Here is an 18,413-nt window from a genome sequence, read left to right on the forward strand (position 1 = left end):
AGATATGGCGCGTATTGGGGCCCGGACAAGGTAAGGGGTTGGCATGAAGCTGCACAGGGAGATAAAGCTGGGCCGGAGCTAGAACCCAGAATCAAAGCCTTGCCCTGTGCGGTTCTCATCGCCTACGCATTCGGGCCCTGGCCTGGCATCTTCAGGCAGGTGGCCTTGAACGGAAGCCCGGCCTACTGGCTTCATTTGTGGGACCCCGGGGGTCCTCTCCTCCGCCCACGGAGTCTGGTTATTCCCACCTCCTCAAGCCTAGGGCCTGGGGAAGCCTTTCCTCGTTCGCGGCCTCACGGTCTGCAAGGTCCTCTTGCTCCCCTGAAGCCGCTCCAGCCCTGCTTCTCAAGGGCCCCGCTTCCGGGCGGCTCGCTTCGCCACCTGCGGTCCCCTGCCTCGGCTTGGGAACGCCAAGAACATCCCCTACGGAAGCCTGGGCCCACATCCCCATGCCCTTGCCGCATGTCACCTCCCAGCTGGCACCGAATACGCCTCCGCCCTGCACTTCCTCTCTGCAGCGCCGTCTTTCCGGCCGGGCTCCCTTCTAATTGGCCAGCTCCGAGCTTCCTCGGGGATTCGGCCACTCGGGGCATCGCGGCGGCCTCTCTAGCCGCTCTCCCGAGGGTTGGCCTCGCGCTTTCGGCTGCGAGCTGTCTGTGGTGCTGGCAGCGACATGTGGCGCCTCCCGGGACTCCTGGGCCGAGGTAAGGGACGTCCACGCAACCAGCGTCACTCTGGGCCGCAAAGACCGAACTGGAGTGGGGGCGGGCCCTAGGAAACAGGCGAAGCCATCGTGGGCGGGGTTAGAGCTAAGGAAGGCGGGGCCTGAAAGAGGGCGGGGAAGTCAGGGGCTGTTGGAATTTGAGATGTGGGTGGGCTTAGCTAGAAGAGGGTGGAGTCCAAGGAGATGGTGGGACTGTTGGGAGGGGGAGGAGTCCAATGGCCGGAGATGGTGTACTGAATGAATGAAGAGGATTAGGGGCCAATGGAGTAGGCATAGCCAGTGAAGAGAGGAGAGGTTTAGAGTCAAAGAGCCCCAAACATTAGTGAGAGTATATGTATGAACGTTTGATCATCTTAAAACAGTGGTTGGCATCCACAGGAGAGCAGCAGAATCACATGGGCGCTTTTAAAAAATGTGATGCTCTACCCTGAGAAATCTTAGTTTATTTGTTCTGGGGTACTACCCTAGAATTTGTAGTAGACAAAAGATTCCCATGTGTATCCATGTTTAAGAACCTCTGCTGAGGCAGATGACAGTGATTCCTGGGTTCTTGTTGAGGTGCCTGAGTTTTGGTTGTTCTGTACAGCTCTTCCCCGTACACTGGGACCTAGCCTCTGGAGAGTGACTCCTAAGTCCACCAGCCCAGATGGGCCTCAGACTACCTCCTCCACTTTGGTGGTTCCTGTGCCTAACCTTGACAGGTAAGATACTGCCATTTTACCACTCATTTCCTCCCCGGGTCGCCCTTTTATTTTTTTAAATTATTTTGTTTTTTGAGACGGAGTCTCATTCTGTTGCCCAGGCTGGAGTGCAGTGGCGCAATCTTGGCTCACTGCAACCTCCGTCTCCCAGGTTGAAGCAATTCTCTGCCTCAGTCTCCCGAGTAGCTGGGATTACAGGCATCCGTCCCCACACCCTGCTAATTTTTATTTTATTTTATTTTTTTTTTTGAGACAGAGTCTCGCTCTGTCACCCAGGCTGGAGTGCAGTGGCGCGACCTTGGCTCACTGAAACCTCCGCCTCCTGGGTGCAAGCGATTCTTCTGCCTCAGCCTCCCAAGTAGCTGGGATTTCAGGCATGTACCATCACGCCTGGCTAATTCTTTTTGTATTTTTAGTAGAGACGGGGTTTCACCATGTTAGCCAGGATGGTCTTGATCTCCTGATCTCCTGATCTGCCCGCCTCAGCCTCCCAAAGTGCTGAGGTTACAGTGTGAACCACTGCACCCAGCCAATTTTTATATTTTTAGTAGAGACGGGGTTTCACCATCTTGACCAGGCTGGTCTTGAACTCCTGACCTCGTGATCCACCCACCTCAGCCTCCTAAATTGCTGGGATTACAGGTGTAAGCCACCGCACCCAGTCCCTGGTCTCCCTTTGGCCCTACTTGACAGCCTCTTATTTCATCATCTAGGTCAGATCCCCATGGCCCAGGCACGAGCGGGGGTCCAAGGTCCCATGGATGGAAGGATGCCTTCCAGTGGATGTCTTCCCGTGTCTCCCCGAACACCCTATGGGATGCCATATCTTGGGTAAGGCTTCCCCAGCCTGGTCCTTGACCTCCAGTGTAGATGAGAATGATCTTGCATGGGTATACAGCCTAACCTGGAACAAGGGCTAGGGAATCACTGTGTCCATTTAACAAGTAACCCATGGTATTGGAGCATATTCAAGGAGATATTGCCAGTTTCCCCACCCCCGCCGTGTATGTTTTCCTCATTTCATTCAGTAAACATGTAACACCTCCTCTGGGCCAGGCATTTTTGCTGGTCACTACGGACATAGCAGAGAACAAGATAGATATATTCTTGCCTTCATGGATCTTACAATAAATAATAATACATTGCATCATTTTAAATTTTTTTTTATTTTAAAATTATTATTATTTTTTTCTGAGACAGAGTCTTGCTCTGTCGCCCAGGCTGAAGTGCAGTGGCATGATCTCGGCTCACTTCAACCTCCGTCTCCCGGGTTCAAGCAATTCTCCTGCCTCAGCCTCCCAAGTAGCTGGGATTACAGGCACGCGCCACCACGCCTGGCTAATTTTTGTGTTTTTAGTAGAGACGGGGTTTCACCATTTTGGCCAGGATGGTCTTGAACTCCTGACCTAGTGATCCACCCACCCCGGCCTCCCAAAGTGCTGGGATTACAGGAGTGAGCCACCGCGCCTGGCCTCATAGCATTATTTATTAATGTAAAGTATTATACATGCATTATCTTGTGTAATCCTTACAAAAATCTTACAAGGGAAATATCACCTTCATTTTACAGATGAGGAATCTCAGGCTCTGAAATATTAGGTAACAGGCGTAGATACCTGTTAAGTGGAGGAGCCAGATTTAACTCTGGAGTTCATGTTCTGCTGCTTGGTTGCTGCATCAGATACAGAGCCTAGCCCATAATAGTTGCTCAATAAATATTTGTTGAACCTGATCTATAAGGTCAGATTCTTACTAGTGAACACTAGGTCTCATAGGGCAGAGTCTTTGCTTTTCAGGCAACGTTCCAGGTAGAAGTTCTGCTTATAAGGTCTTCTGAATGAAGTTGACACACACATCACTCTCATGTTTGTCACAGCTCATCCCTGCTGCTTTCATGCTGTGTACTTTGGACAAATGACTTGACCTCTGTGACCCTTGGCTTTCACATCTATAAATTGTGTCATCAGCAGAGCTGAGCCTGGGATGTCTCCATGACAGGGTTACCCCTCTATGGGGAGCTGTGGACTAAGGCCATATCATACCCTGAAGAGAGGAGCATTTTCCCATGTTGCCAAAGAAGATCTGAGCCCTAGGGCTGTCCCATAGTGAGAAGTAGGAAGTGGGCCTGGATTCCAGAAGTCCCAGTGCCATCCCTGTGCTCTGTCACTACTGCTCATATGAAAGGGTCTGCACGCAAGCTGTCCTCAGTACCATAGATACTTGTCTCTGTTCTTCACAATGCTGGTGCCTTTTCTTCTGGCCTTAGCCCACACGTCACCCCCACAGACAGGCTTTCCCTGACTCCTTGTCTTGTCAGGACCCCTGTTATGCTCTGTGTAGCTCTCTGATTAGTTTCCTTCTTGGCATTTAACATCACTAGTAGTTATTGTATTTCTCTCTGTAATTGTGTTTTGTCTTTCTAAACACAAGATGTAAACTTCATGAGGGCAGAAATTATGTCTGTCTTACTTGCTATTGTATGCAGTGCCTGGAGCAACAAGTATCTGGGTCAACCTGTGTGTTTTTTTAGGCTGGAGCGCAGTGGTGTGATCCTGGCTCACTGCAACCTCTGCCTCCCAGGTTCAAGCAATTTTTCGTGCCTCAGCCTCCTGAGTAGTTGGGATTACAGGTGTGCCCCACCATGCCTGGCTAATTGTTGTATTTTTAGTGGAACAGACTTTCTCCATGTTGGCCAGTCTTGAACTCCTGGCCTCAAGTGATCTGCCTGCCTCAGCCTCCCAAGTGCTGGGATTACAGGCATGAGCCACTGCACCAGACCCTGGGTCAACCTTCTTAAGCATAACATAAGGAGAGACAGGAGACAGGGAAAACCGAGCAGTCTCTGGGATAAGAGCTAGCTCAGGTCTTCTGCAGACCTGTCAGAGAAGAAACAGCTTTACAAAGCTTACACCTGGAGATGTGTGTGTGCTGGGGTGACTTCACTGGGGGGATGGGAGTTGGTGGAAGGAGGGGTTGTGCAAGACTGGAAAGAGAGCCTAATGGGGAACTCTGACCTGTTGCTATATTTGCAATTAGGTGCCAACCTACCCCATTATCTTTTTGCCTGCTTAGTCTTCGCTTATTTAGTCACTTGATCAAGGATTTATTCAATTTGTACTTATTAGGTCCCTACTATGTGTTAGCACTGTGCTATACTTGGGCACCAGAGATACATTGGTGAGTAAAACATACTTGGTCCCTGCCCACGTTATGTTTATAGACTAACAGGAGAGACAGACCTTAGATAAATAACTGTAGAGATGATTGTTTAAATGCCAGCGTGTTCAGGGCTCCAGAGAAGTTAGGGTGTTGTGAAAGTTTGTAGTCGGGGAGCTGCCCCACCTGGATTTCCTGAGGAAGTGATGTTTGAGTGTAAGGCAGGGTCTGATGGAGTTGACTGGTGAAGGACTGTGTCCTTAAACGTGCTGTCTTTCCCAGGGCACTCTGGCCGTGCTGGCCCTGCAGCTGGCAAGGCAAATCCACTTCCAGGCATCCCTGCCAGCAGGACCTCGGCGGGTAGAACACTGCTCCTGGCACAGTCCCCTGGACCGTTTCCTCTCATCTCCCTTGTGGCACCCGTGCTCCTGTGAGTTCTCAGTCCTGGGGACAGGAGGGCTGGGCTGGGAGTTTCTCTGGGCCAGGAAGCGTCTCAGGACACACCTCAGGAAAAGAGCCATCAGCAGCTCCTTGCCTTTCCTATCTGAAGTCAGAGGAAGAGGAATGTGGGGAAGTTCTATCCACCCAGGGCGTGGGCCACACCTGCCCCTCAGTGTCTTTCCATTTCCTCCCATCACCTCCAACTGAGGGAGGCCCACAGGGTCCAGACTACTTTAGATTCTGGGTGTGGCTTCCTGGCCCACATTCAACCAGTTAAATTATTCTCTGGTCAGTCACTCAGTCATTCATCAATAAAGGAATCTTTATTGAGCACCTATTATGTGCCATGGTGCAGAGGCAACATAGCCTAGTGGTTGAGGCTCTAGAGTCAGATTATAGAGGTTCAAGTCCCAAAATTGCTGCATACTAGTCTTATGTCCCTGAACAAGTCACTTTTAACTTCCTTCTGCCTTGGTTTCTTCATCTATAAATTGGGGTAATAATAAAACCACCCCATAGGTTTCTTGGGAGGACTAAATGAGTTAATACATGTCAAGGACTTAGGGCAGTGTCTGACACATAGTAAGTGTGTAGTAATCATTAGTTTAAGCATTAGCTCTTGTCCTTATTATGATGATAATCATTAGCAATATTGCTATCAAAGAAAGTGCTAGGTACTGGGGCTACAACAGTGAGTAAGGTAGATGTCTCCCTGCCACTGAAGAATTTAGGCAGTGGAGTGATTGATGCTTAGGGTGGGAGATCAGCACAAATACAGGCCCCTCTAGACTCCTCTGGAGGGAAGCCAAGGAAACAGAGGAGGAGGAGTGTGAAGGAAGTGTCACAGGAGTTTCAAAATTCTTCCTATGGCCTCTAAAACCTCAGGGAGGACTCAGTCAAGCCCGAGCAGCCCGCACTGATCCTCTTCTGACCTGATCACTCTTTTTTTTTCTTTTGAGACAGAGTCTTGCTCTGTCACCCAGGCTGGAGTGCAGTGGTGTGATCTTGGCTCACTGCAACCTCCGCCTCCTGGGTTCAAGCAATTTTCCTGCCTCAGCCTCCTGAGTAGCTGGGATTACAGGCGTGTGCCACTGCACCCCGCTAATTTTTTGTATTTTTAATACAGATGGAGTTTCACCATGTTGGCCAGGCTGTTCTCTTGAACTGCTGACCTCAGGTGATCCACCCGCCTCGGCCTCCCAAGGTGCTGGGATTATAGGCGTGAGCCATCGCGCCTGGCCCAGACCTGACTACTCTTGCTGGCTCTTTCCAGCACTACGACAACACATCCTCCCCAGCCCTGATGGCCCAGCTCCCAGGCACACTGGCCTTAGGGAACCCAGGCTTGGCCAGGAAGAAGCCTCAGCTCAGCCCCGGAACTTCTCACACAACTCTTTGAGAGCAGCTCATCCTCAGGACCCCTCTGAGGAAGGTATGTCCCTGCCTCATGGAATCAGCAGAAGGCAGGGGGCGGTGGTGGCGAGCTGGGCAGATGGACGCTGTTTGCTGCGAAGGGAATTGGCACTCCTGTGAGGTCCCATGCCTTGTGAGGTGATTCAGGGTTATTTCGGTTCCTGGCAAGGGTGCTGGCTGGAAAGCCTGGGTAGACTGGGAGAGTCGGAGAAAAGAAGTACAACTTTCTCCTTTGCCCTGGCCGGGTGTCGGCCTTTCCCTTGCAGGTCCCAGTGATTTTGGCTTCCTGCATGCCAGTAGTAGCATCGAGTCCAAGGCAAAACCAGCCCAGCCTCAGCCCACTGGTGAAAAGGTATTATCCAGATTTGGCCACCTGGATCCCCATAACATTCTCTTGGGCAGGTGGCAATCCCGGTAAACCATCGCTTGGTGAGTCTTTTATATTTCTTTCCCAGGAACAAGATAAATCAAAAACTCTTTCCCTTGAGGAGGCTGTGACTTCCGTTCAGCAGCTCTTCCAGCTCAGTGTTTCCATCGCTTTCAACTTCCTGGGTAACCAAATGGACCCTGCCCCAAGGCAGGAGGGTGGGAAAATGGAAACGGTATGAGGTAGGTCAAATATAGTCAGGATAGGGAGTGGCTTAAACGAGAGATTTTATTTTCTCCCGGGTAGGTAGACCAAATCTGGCCTGGCAGGGACCCATTCTTATGCAAATGTGGCCTGCCATTTTTAAAACTGGCTCCCATCTTGAGGCGCAGTTTGGCAATTCCAGCTTCTGTCCTCCTGTCCATATTCTAGCCAGCTGGACGGGGCAAGGTAGAGAAGCTGAAGGATCACTCCTTCCCTTTAATCTAGACGTTGCACAAATCCTTGTCCAGAATATAGGCACATGGCCACACCTCGCCACAGAGGAGACTAGTTACTGTGTATGAAGGAAAAAATAAATCTTGGAGGGCACGTAGCATTCTCTGCCACACCTAGGAAAGAACAGGCTCCTGGGGTTTGGAGCAGATCCTCTATGTGTGAACAGGAACCTCTTACCCTCTTGTGGGGACTCCAAATACCCTTCCACCATTTGTCCTGTTCTTTGCAGTGACTTGGCTCATTTTAGGCCTTCTAATGTGGAGACTCAGACTTCCCACAGCATCTATTGGGGTCTAGTGGGCAGATAGGCAAGAGGCTGGGATTCATTCACAACAAATTTATTGAGCATTTATCTTTTGCCAGTTCCTATTTTAGGTACTGGGGATACAGTGATTTACAAGACAAAGTCCTTATTCTCAGGGAGCAGAAAAACAATAATTGAGAAACAAAAAGAGAATTTAGATGTTGATAGATGTTATGAAGAAAATAAAACAAAGGAATGTGTTAGTGACTTGAGCAAGGAGCAGTTTTTGATTTAGAAGTCCTCACTGAGCAGAAGACCTTTGATCTAAGACCTGTCACAAAGACAGCCACTTTTGTTTCAATCTGGAGAAAGAGCTTTCCAAGTGGCGGGAACAGTAAGCGCAAAAGTCCTGAGGCAGGATTGGATTTTGATTGCTAAAGGAACAAAAGAAAGGTGAGTGTGGCTGGAGCTTAGAGATCTTGGGAAGGGCGGAAGGAGATAAAGCCAGAAAAGCAGGCAGGGGTCAGATCAGGTGAGGTCTTCGGAGCCACCTGAAAGAGTGTGGATTTTCTAAGGGAGACAGGAAGTCTTTGGAGAGCTTTAAGCAGGAGCAGGAAAGGGGGCAGTCACATGATCTGATGTACTTTTCCAAAGATCTCTCTGGCTGCCATGTAGACAGACATGGATTGTAGGATTGCCAGAGGGGAAAAAGGAGACAAGGTAGGCGCTGTTGGTGATGGCTGAACAAAACGTGTCAGTGGCGTAGTCTAGATGAGAGAAAGAAGAGAGCAAGAAGAGTAGATGGATCTGGCTATATTAATGAGCCAGGTGGGAAACAGGAGGATGGTGGGATCCTTTGCACTCTTGAGTCTTCTCCCCAAGGGCAGAGGGCTCTGTCAACCCTGGACAGTGAGTTTTCAGGCAGCAGGGAGGCAACTTTATTTAATTCACTGCTGGATGAATGGAACCTGGTTTCTCCCTCATTAGCTTTATGTGATTTTGATGGGCAAAGAGTCTCTTCTCAGAATTTTCTTGCCCATCCCTTTATTCATATATTCATTTATTCAGCAAGCGCTTGGCACGGTGGCAGAATGCAAAAGGAGCATAAGCCATAATCATGTTTTGCATTTGTATGGCGCCTTCACCCTAGGCGAAGTTATTTCTTCTACATTCTTTTTCTGCTTCTGCCTCCAGGATTTTAAGTCTAATTGAGGAGACAGGACTTGTACTTTTGAAACAGTTTGGTTTGTAGAAAAAGGCTTGGTATATTAAGTAAGTGCCAAAAAAGTGTTTAAAGTTTGAGTGTGGTCTGAAGGTTCTAGAGCAGACACAGGATGGGAGCTTTGATGGTGGAGGCTGAAAGAGAGATCCCAGGCAGGAGAGACAGTTGAAGCAAAGGCTTTGAGTTGAGAATTGGCCATGCCCTGATCCTTTCCTGTTTCCTTTTTGTTTGGGCAATGAAAAGAGCATGGGCGTTGGAGTTGGACGTGCCTGCATTCAGGTCTTGACACTGCTGTATTACCGCTCCCAATTTCTTCATGAAACAAGATTAACAGTATCACTTGTATCAGTCAGGGTTTGTTGGTTATGAGCAACCTAAACCCACTCTGGCTAACTTAAACACAAAAGGAATCTATTGGGATCTATTGACCTGCCAAACCTCAGAAATGACAGGAATCAGGGAAGCTCCAGAGACCTAAGAGGCAGCAGCTGATAGACAGTATCTTCAGAATGCTGCTGTCAGAATAAACCTATGAGGGCTGTTTTCTCTCCTTGTCCCAACAAGATCAAGGTTCAGATTCCTGAGAAAGAACCTCCGTGGTTAGGAAGAACACAAGCACATTGATTGACAGTACTAGGGGAGGGGTTGTTCCCAATGGGAAATCTAGGTGCTATTACCAAGAGAAGGAGGAATGGTTTATAGTAGGGCAGAACCCACTGCTGTCTATGGCAAACCAGTGAAATATTCAGAAGATAGAAATATATGCAAAGGCCAGGCACAGTGGCTCACGCCTGTGATCCCGACACTTTGGGAAGCCAAGGCAGGTGGATCACCTGAGGTCAAGAGTTTGAGACGAGCCTGGCCAACATGGTGAAACCCCATCTCTACTAAAAATACAAAAGTTAGCCAGGCATGGGGTCAGGCATCTGTAAACCCAGCTACTTGGGAGGCTGAGGCAGGAGAATCGTTTGAACTCAGGAGGTGGAGGTTGTGGTGAGCTGAGATTGCGCCACTGCATTCCAGCCTGGGCAACAGAGCAAGACTCCGTCTCACTGTTACTGAAAAAAAAAAAAAATATATATATATATATATATATATATGTAAAGTGTCTGGCACAAAAAAAGAAAGGGAGGAGGATCAGATGAGGAGTCTGTAGGTACCTGGCTGAGGATGTGGGGAAGTTCACTGAGGAAGCTGTGTTTGTGCCCTGTGCCTTCTTTACAGGAACAGAGAACGTGAAGAGTGGCGACCACACGGCAGCCTTTTCTTGCTTCCAGAAAGCTGCAGCCAGCGGCTACAGCAAAGCACAGTACAATGCGGGCTTGTGTCATGAGCATGGCAGAGGCACTCCCAGGGACATTAGCAAGGTATTCCCCCACCCCCAAGCCCGCCTGCTGTGCTGGGCTGCTGAGATTGATGTCTAGAAATGAGCAGTGGGCAGGGGTGGGGGAAAGTCTGGCTTCTTTTCTCCACTTGGTTCTAGCCCAGCTGCGAAGGAAAAATAAGAAAGAAGCTCCTAACTTCCAGGAATTTAGACTCAAAATTCAGGGAGGGCAGGGATTTTGCCTTTCTTCTTTGCAGCTATATCCTCAGCCTAGAATAGCATCTTGATGAATGGATTAATTAATTTTTAAAAAGTGGGATAAGAGCACAAAGAGGTTATATATAAGAATGTATTTCTTAGAGTTGTATGTGAAGGCAAAAAAACCCCCAAAAAAACCTGAAAGTTTCTTCAGTAGAAAACTGGTTAATTACATCTATTTGGGCCTTAAAATGATGTGCTAGATCTGTATGTCAGGGAAGGACATTCATGGTGTACTATTAAAGTTAAAAAAATAGGTTATAAAGTAGTATAGTGTGATCTAAGTCTCTCTCTCTCTCTTTGCCCCCCCCACATATGTGTGTGCAAATGCATAGATGTCTAAAATGTATGTGTGTGAGAATGTCTAACACATATATGTGAGAAGATATTTGCAAGGCTGTACACTAAAATTTTAAGCAAGAATGATCTTTAGGAGGCTGAATTTCTTGGGATTTTATGTTTCTATTTTTGGTTTATATTTTTAAGTTTTGGCTTATCTGAATTTTCTGACTAGTCTATAATTATTATGTATTATTTAATTAAAATAATTTTTAAAAATTTCACTGAGTGCAAAAGATGCTTACAGAGTTGCCAGCCGACTGGGTGTTTCTCCCTTTGCCCCAGGCAGTCCTTTATTATCAGTTGGCTGCCAGCCAGGGCCACAGCCTGGCTCAGTACCGCTATGCCAGGTGCCTACTACGAGACCCAGCCTCTTCGTGGAACCCTGAGCAGCAGAGGGCAGTGGCCATGCTGAAGCAGGCTGCAGACTCAGGCTTGAGAGAGGTGAGTGCCCTTGGCAGGGTCTGTTTAAGGTCTCTGAGGCCTGTGGAACCTGAAAGTGACCAAGATGCCTTTTTTTCCTTCCTCGTTGACCACAGGCCCAAGCTTTCCTCGGGGTGCTTTTCACCAAGGAGCCCTACCTGGATGAGCAGAGAGCTGTGAAATATCTTTGGCTTGCAGCCAACAATGGGGTATGAGATCTCTAGTGGACAAGCATGTTGGGGATGAAGCCTGATAAGAGAAGCGATTCTGGAACTGGCACTGAGTTCTTCTGTGCTTAGGAGATTGTTTGATAGGAGCCTTGGCCTGGCTTCAAGCCTTAGCGCTCACTGACATACTGTGTACACGACCCTTGGGCAGTTGCAGTAGTACGCCAGAGCTGGCTTGCACCAGGCTGTGAGAGCTGTTGGCAGCTTAAAATCTGCTATGGTGGGAATATTTGCACCACAGAAATTGCTAAATGCCACAAAACAGGGCTTTTTCCCTCCTCGAGAGCCAGTTGTTCAACATTTACCAGCACACTACTGGGCATGGTCACTTCTTGATTCAAACCTGTTTCCTTATCTTTAAAATCAGCATAATAATGCTTGCCTTACCTGTCCAGTACTTCACAGAGTGGTTGTGAGGATCAAAATCTAACTGAGATAACTAACAGGTGTGACAGTGCTGTGAAACCTGTACACATGAAAAACATATCATTACAAGTGATGGTAACCCAGGGAAATCAGAAGACGCATCAAGTGGATACAGTAAACAGGGAACACTGCTCAGTTTGGGGTGGGTGGGGATGTCTGGTTGTCTGTGAACTGGGGTCATTGGCATTCAGACAATTCAGATGTGTTCCATGAAGCATTAGTTCTCTGAGATGTTTATAAGTCATAAGAGGAAAAAAAATGATTAGATGAGTTTGGGAAATACTGAGTTAAACATTTAATGCAAGAAGTCTCAAAGCTTTATGTCACTGTAGATCACTGAAAAAACCATCTGTAATTTGCTGTATTCCTCAAGTGTATTTGACCAGTATATCTTTTGAGTTGCATCTTGAAGGACCAGGAGTCTTGGATTAAATCAAGCAATATATGCATGAACTGTAATCTCCCTACATAGGGGACTGCTGCTTCCTTTGTTTACTGGCCAACACACTGATAGCTTCATTGAACTCTTGGGCATCAGAATGCTTTTCCTTGTCTACTCTGTGTTGCCCAAAGTATCTATAGTAGCTGTCAAAAGGGGACCAATGTCACCAACAAGTATCCACTGCTATACCTGCCTTGCCTTGAAAGAGCCCCACAGAGCCTTCCAAAGTTGGGCAGGTCTGCACATCCATGTGCAGGGCAAGACTGTGGGCATGCTGGCCTGCTTTAATCAGACCAGCATGCTAGCAGGAGAAATGCACAAAAGGATATCTGTCACCTGCTGTGTGACGCTGTATTGGGACTCAGACCCAACACTCTTCCACCCCACAGGGAATTGTGTCTTTCTGGGTTTGTACTGAGCAATGTTGCAGGGGTGGTGTTTTGGCCTTACGTGTGTCCACTGCTGTGTTGTAACCTGGTCTGTAGGCATGAGTCTGCCGTATTTATTGGAGAGACTTTGGCCTGTGTGTTATAGAAGCAGGGGGAGAATGTGTAGAACTCTTCCCAGAAATTTGACTGTGAAGGGTAGAAGAGAAATGGGACCGTGTTTGGGAGTCAATGGTGTTTTGTTTTGTTTTTTTAATTGGGAGAGTGAATATGATTCATATAGTGAATGTAAGCACTTTTCATATAGTGTATTTAATCCTTGCAACAACCTAATAAGGTAGGTGCTATTAGTATCCCACTTTATAGGTAAGAAAACTGAGGCACCATGAGGTAGAGTCACGTGCCTGAGTTAACACAGCTGGTAAGTGGTAGAGCCGTGATGGGAGCACAGACAGTCTGACTATGCAGCTGGACACCCAGCCTCTACCTGCTCCTATTCCTTCCAGGAGCATGGTTCTCAGTGAGAGGAGAGAGAATCGAGGATCCAGAGCTGGGGCAAAGAGCATAGCTTTTTTTTTCTTTTTTTTTTTTTTTGAGACGGAGTCTCGCACTGTTGCCCTGGCTGGAGTGCAGTGGCGCGATCTCGGCACACTGCAACCTCCGCCTCCTGGGTTCACATGATTTTCCTGCCTCAGCCTCCTGAGTAGTTAGGATTACAGGTGCACACCACCACACCCGCCTAATTTTTTTTGTATTTTTAGACACGGGGTTTCACTATGTTGGGCAGACTGGTCTCCAACTCCTGACCTCGTGATCTGCCCACCTTGGCCTCCTGAATTGCTGGGATTACAGGTGTGAGCCACTGCGCCCAGGCCGAGCATAGCTTTTTAAAGGAGAAGAGTTTCTTTTTCTGTCAGCCCTCCCAGGCAGAGATTCAGGAAGGCACAGGGCCTTTGGGAAGACAACCCTCCACCCTCGCCTCCTTGCTGTTTCAGGGCAACGTAGGAGCCCGACTCCCACGTTTCCTATAACCGGGCTGAGTGTTTCCGGTAGCTTTCCTTGTGCATGCTTTCAGCCAGCCTATGCAAGAGAAGCCTCCACACTGCCCTGGCTGGAATCTCCCCAGGTGGAGGGATCCCCCTCTCCTTTGTGTTGGGTGAGCTCTGAGCCTCTGGCATTTCGTAGTTGAGATCCCTTGCTATGGGGTGGGCCAGGACTGGGCCTTGACCCTGCGTGGATGAAGTCCCGGCATGCCTGACTTCACCTTCCTCCTGCCTTAGTATTTCAGTTCCTCATTCCTGCATGTGTGTATCTTTTTGTCTGTCCATTTTCTCCTTAGGACTCACAGAGCAGGTACCACCTTGGAATTTGCTATGAGAAAGGCCTTGGTGTGCAGAGGAATCTGGGAGAGGCCTTGAGATGTTACCGGCAGTCAGCTGCTCTGGGAAATGAGGCTGCCCAGGAGAGGCTGCGAGCCCTCTTTTCCATGGAGGCTGCAGGTACAGACCCAAGTCCAAGCCAACAGGTTCATTCCCTGAGCTCAGTACTCTGTGACAGATAAGTAGGTAGCAGTAGTCTCTGGTCTCCTAGTCATTTCCAACCCCAGTGGTAGCTAAGAATGCAGCTTTTGGGACGGGCGCGGTGGCTCACGCCTGTAATCCCAGCACTTTGGGAGGCCGAGACTGGCGGATCATGAGGTCAGGAGATCGAGACCCTCCTGGCTAACACAGTGAAACCCCGTCTCTATTAAAAATACAAAAAAAAAAAAATTAGTTGGGCGTGGTGCGGACCCTGTGGTCCCAGCTACTCGGGAAGCTGAGGCAGGAGAATGGCGTGAACCCGGGAGGCAGAGCTTGCAGTGAGCCAAGATCGCGCCACTGCACTCCAGCCTGGGTGACAGAGCAAGACTCTGTCTCAAAAAAAAAAAAAAAAAAGGAATGCAGCTTTTGGAGTCAGACAAACCTGAGTTGTTTGTTGTTGTTTTTTTTTTTTTTTGAGATGGTGTTTCACTCTCGTTGCCCAGGCTGGAGTGCAATAGCGCGATCTCGGCTCACTGCAACCTCTGCCTCCCAGGTTCAAGGGATTCTCCTGCCTCAGCCTCTCAAGTAGCCGGGATTACAGGTGCCCACCACGATACCCGGCTAATTTTTTGTATTTGTAGTAGAGTCTGGGTTTCACCATGTTGGCCAGGCTGGTTTCGAACTCCTGACCTCAGGCGATCCACCCGCCTCGGCCTCCCAAAGTGCTGGGATTACAGGTGTGAGCCACCGCGCCCAGTCAAACCTGAGTTTTAACTCCCACTGTCACTGAACTTGGACTCCATGGCTTTGTGTCTCCGTTTCTTCACCTCTTAAAATGAAGGTAATGGTAGCACCTAACTCATTAAGTTGTCACAAGGATGAAATGAGATGACACTAAGGGACTTAGCACAGCCTGACAGCACAGTAGGTATTGAACAAATGGTAGCTGCTCTGATGATTTGGTAGGAGAGACAATATCCCCAGGTTGCCTGAATTACCCTTCTAGGGCTCTGAGAACCCTGCTCACTCATAAGTCACTGGGGTTGGGAGTTAACAATGCCTGAGGAACCAAGCCCTTGAAGAAGTGCTGGCTCCAAAGTAGGAATCCAAGAATATACAGCATGAGTAAGAGTTGCTCTCACCTCTTCTTGTAGCCCCGGGGCACAGCGACCTGACAGTTACAGGACTGAAGTCTTTCTCCAGCCCCTCCCTCTGCAGCTTGAACACCCTGCTAGCAGGAACCTCACGCCTACCACACGCCTCGAGCACAGGGAACCTTGGCCTCCTCTGCAGAAGTGGGCATCTCGGAGCCAGCCTGGAAGCCTCCAGCAGGGCTATTCCCCCACACGCCTACCCACTGGAAAGGAGTGTTGTAAGACTAGGTTTTGGCTAAGGTGAGATAAAACATAGTCACTGGTGCCTCTTAGGGGCCAGAGGGGGCAGGAGGTTGGATAACAAAAATAGAGCATCAGCAACGCTTTCCAGGTAGAAACTCCAGCGGGAGTTCAGGTTCCCAAGCAATTTCACGTACATGGCTAGTAAGTGACTGATCTTTCCCCCCACTTGGTAGCCTTACAGATGAGTCTTGGATGCATTCACAGTCATTTCTGGTCTGTGCACCAAAGGATGCATTCAGTGACCTATGAAAAACCCTACTGAAGGGTCCAGAGACCCTGGTGCTCACCTTAGCCTTTGTCTTTGAGCAAATAACTTACCTTCTTCCTTCCTATGCCTCGGTTTTCCCATATTTAAATCTGTACTACTGTTTGCCAATGTCTGATTTGTGTATCCCTGGTTCACAAGAAGATTTTAGGTGGTATTCAAATTAATATTTTCTATTTCAGTAGTTATATATTTAATGTATAATATAAAAAATGTGACTAGCATATTGACCTGTAGTTTGACAGATGTTCTGTCTAGGATAAAGCTAACTGTAAAAAAAAATAGTGACTCAGTTTAAAGAAAAACATAACGTAAAAGTGGGCACAGATCCAGAGAGGTAGCAAAAATCATAGCGGTGGTTCCGTGAATGGCTGACACTTAGGAAGCACTGAATTAGGCCATCCTCAAGACTACCTCCACCATTCACCTCTGTTCATCCCCCATGGGCTCATAATCGTTTTCATTTCACCTTTGATTTGGAAGGAAGAAGTTTCTTGCCCAAATGCCTGGATGTGTCTGCTTGACTTTCAGAACTTCCCACCTCAGCCCTAAAGATAGAACCTGTGGGTTCTCAGAGAGATATCACAACTTGAGTCCCGAAGAAGAGGCCAGTTACCCACCCACCTTTCCCCAAACCCTAAGCACCTGCACCAGTACAGTCAAGAAGAGGAAAGTGTGTGAAGACCCAGGTCTGGCTCTGCCACTTGCCTGGCCATGTCACCTTGAAGCAGTGACCTGACTCCCTATATTGTTTCCTCAGTTGTAGGCCAAAGGCAATGGTGTCTGCCCTCCTACCTTACAAGACAAATGCAAGGGCATTTCACCACAGAGAGGACCTTTGTGCTCACTTTGGCCCAGGAGGCAGTGATGCTCATGGTTGCATGACTTTATGAGTCGCTGGGCCAGGATGAGGACCTGGGCCTCCTGACTCCTGGCCCAGAGTTCTTGTCCATCAGTTCACAATGCAATTGTATGTGAAAGCATTACGACTGTCCTACCCATGGGAGAGTAAATGTAGATTGAATGCTAGGAGTCTTAAAGCTGGAGAGTGTAGATTTTGAGGTCCCCGTTTGGGAAACGTGCCAGAAATGTCTAGGTGTTTAATAAAACAGATAATGGATTATCTCATCACTCTTGCCCTTGAATGTGTTGGGAAGAGCCAGGGAGACGGGCAGGGGGAGCTGAAAGCTGAGGCTCCGTCCTCATCTCTAAACTCTCCATTAACCAATGTAAAGGATCTTAAAAGCTTCTCCGAGAGAGACTTAGGAAAAAAAAAAAGATTTCTGAGTCAGTGCTAATGAGTCCAATTACTGAATTTGTGAATAGCTATTCCCTGGCTTCTGGATGTTAGCCCAAGTTGAATAGCATAGATGTGGTGGAGGGTGGGGGCTGGGAGGGATAGAGGGCCCACCCCCCACAATCCCATGACTGTTTGAGTGGAGACCAACCAGCTTGGCCAATTCAAAGGCAAGAAGATTCGAGGGGGGAAAGTTGTCCACATTTCCCTCTCTGCTTCCCACCCCACCTCTCTCAACTCTAAATGGTCCTGCCACACTTTCCTAGCACCCCCCTTTCACCCGGGGAGCCCAAGCGTCCTCTAGCTCCAGCTCCTCGCCTGCTCCCTGTCTCCTTTTCAGGGCTGTCCTGCACACTGGCTTACCACCTTTGGACCCTGCACGTGGCCACCTTCCACAGATGGCACTCCTTGGGAGCAGGGACCTTGTCTTTGTATTCCAGTGTCCTCAGCACTGAGTGCAAGGCCCCGTGCAGGGTAGGAAACCTGAGGTTTCAAGCTCAGGGTTTTAAGCTGTGCAGTGCACTAAGCTCTCTGCCAAAAAACAAACAAAAAAAGGTTTCTGTGGTTAAATAAGTTTGGGAAACACTGCACCAGACGTCCCCTTTTTATAGATTCACAATACACATCAGCATATTTGAGGTTCCAAGAAGTCCTCCAGTAAAGAACTTGGTTAACCCAATGTTTTCCCTCACTGAGTTGAGCCCAGAGCCCGTTTCCCTACAGATGGCTTTTGAGCCTTCCTGGGGCACCCTCTGCGTGAAATGTCACTGTGTGCCCTCCCTGTGGAGCCCCACTCCCCAGCCTCCTCCCCTCTGTGGTCATTTTGGATTTTCTGACTACTTCCTTCTAGCCATAGCTGGGGCCGAGGGCTGGTTCACAGTCTGGCCACTGGGCGTCCTGTGGTGAAGGCCAGATGCAGCCCTCCCTGAGTGGCTCTCCCTCCCACTCAGTCACTACTGAGCTAAATACTGATTCAATTTGGGGTGCCAAAGGTTGGGGGTAGGATATTTTTAAGCTCTCCAGTTTAAAAAGGAAGGACCTCTCCTGTGGAAAGGGAAGGATGGCAGAGTCGTGAGAAAGGTGTTGTCAAGGGACCAAAAATCCTTGGCTGTTCAGTCACTGCGGTCTTGATCCAGCCCCAGAGGGATGGGCCTCTTTGGCAGAGATGGGGACTGCTGTGCTTTTGCCATTAAAATTCTGTTATTAATGACTCATCATCAGTGCCCCAGAGGAAGTGTGAGAGGACGAGAGGGAGGTGGCTCCCATCAGCAGGGCCAGCCTGGGTCAGGATGCTGTGTTAAAGCCCGGCACCCTCACCAATGAGACCTCTGTGGGAAGCTCTA

At 48.7% G+C, this 18,413-nt stretch overlaps 1 protein-coding gene across 1 annotated transcript; it reads left to right on the forward strand.

Moving 5' to 3' along the window:
- The first annotated feature begins 337 nt into the window (after window positions 1–337).
- Window positions 338–16,896, forward strand: DELE1 (DAP3 binding cell death enhancer 1). Its single transcript, XM_032158195.2, has 13 exons — window positions 338–704; window positions 1,311–1,425; window positions 2,139–2,256; window positions 4,864–5,011; window positions 6,296–6,454; window positions 6,702–6,787; window positions 6,891–6,987; window positions 9,991–10,133; window positions 10,973–11,131; window positions 11,227–11,319; window positions 13,931–14,090; window positions 15,266–15,505; window positions 16,257–16,896. The coding sequence occupies exons 1-12, from the start codon at window positions 674–676 to the stop codon at window positions 15,502–15,504; spliced, it is 1,548 nt and encodes a 515-aa protein (XP_032014086.1). The 5' UTR covers window positions 338–673; the 3' UTR covers window position 15,505; window positions 16,257–16,896.
- The last annotated feature ends 1,517 nt before the right edge of the window (window positions 16,897–18,413 follow it).

The sequence above is a fragment of the Hylobates moloch genome, unplaced genomic scaffold, assembly GCF_009828535.3.
Source record: "Hylobates moloch isolate HMO894 unplaced genomic scaffold, HMol_V3 SCAFFOLD_6, whole genome shotgun sequence".
Classification (NCBI taxonomy): domain Eukaryota; kingdom Metazoa; phylum Chordata; class Mammalia; order Primates; family Hylobatidae; genus Hylobates; species Hylobates moloch.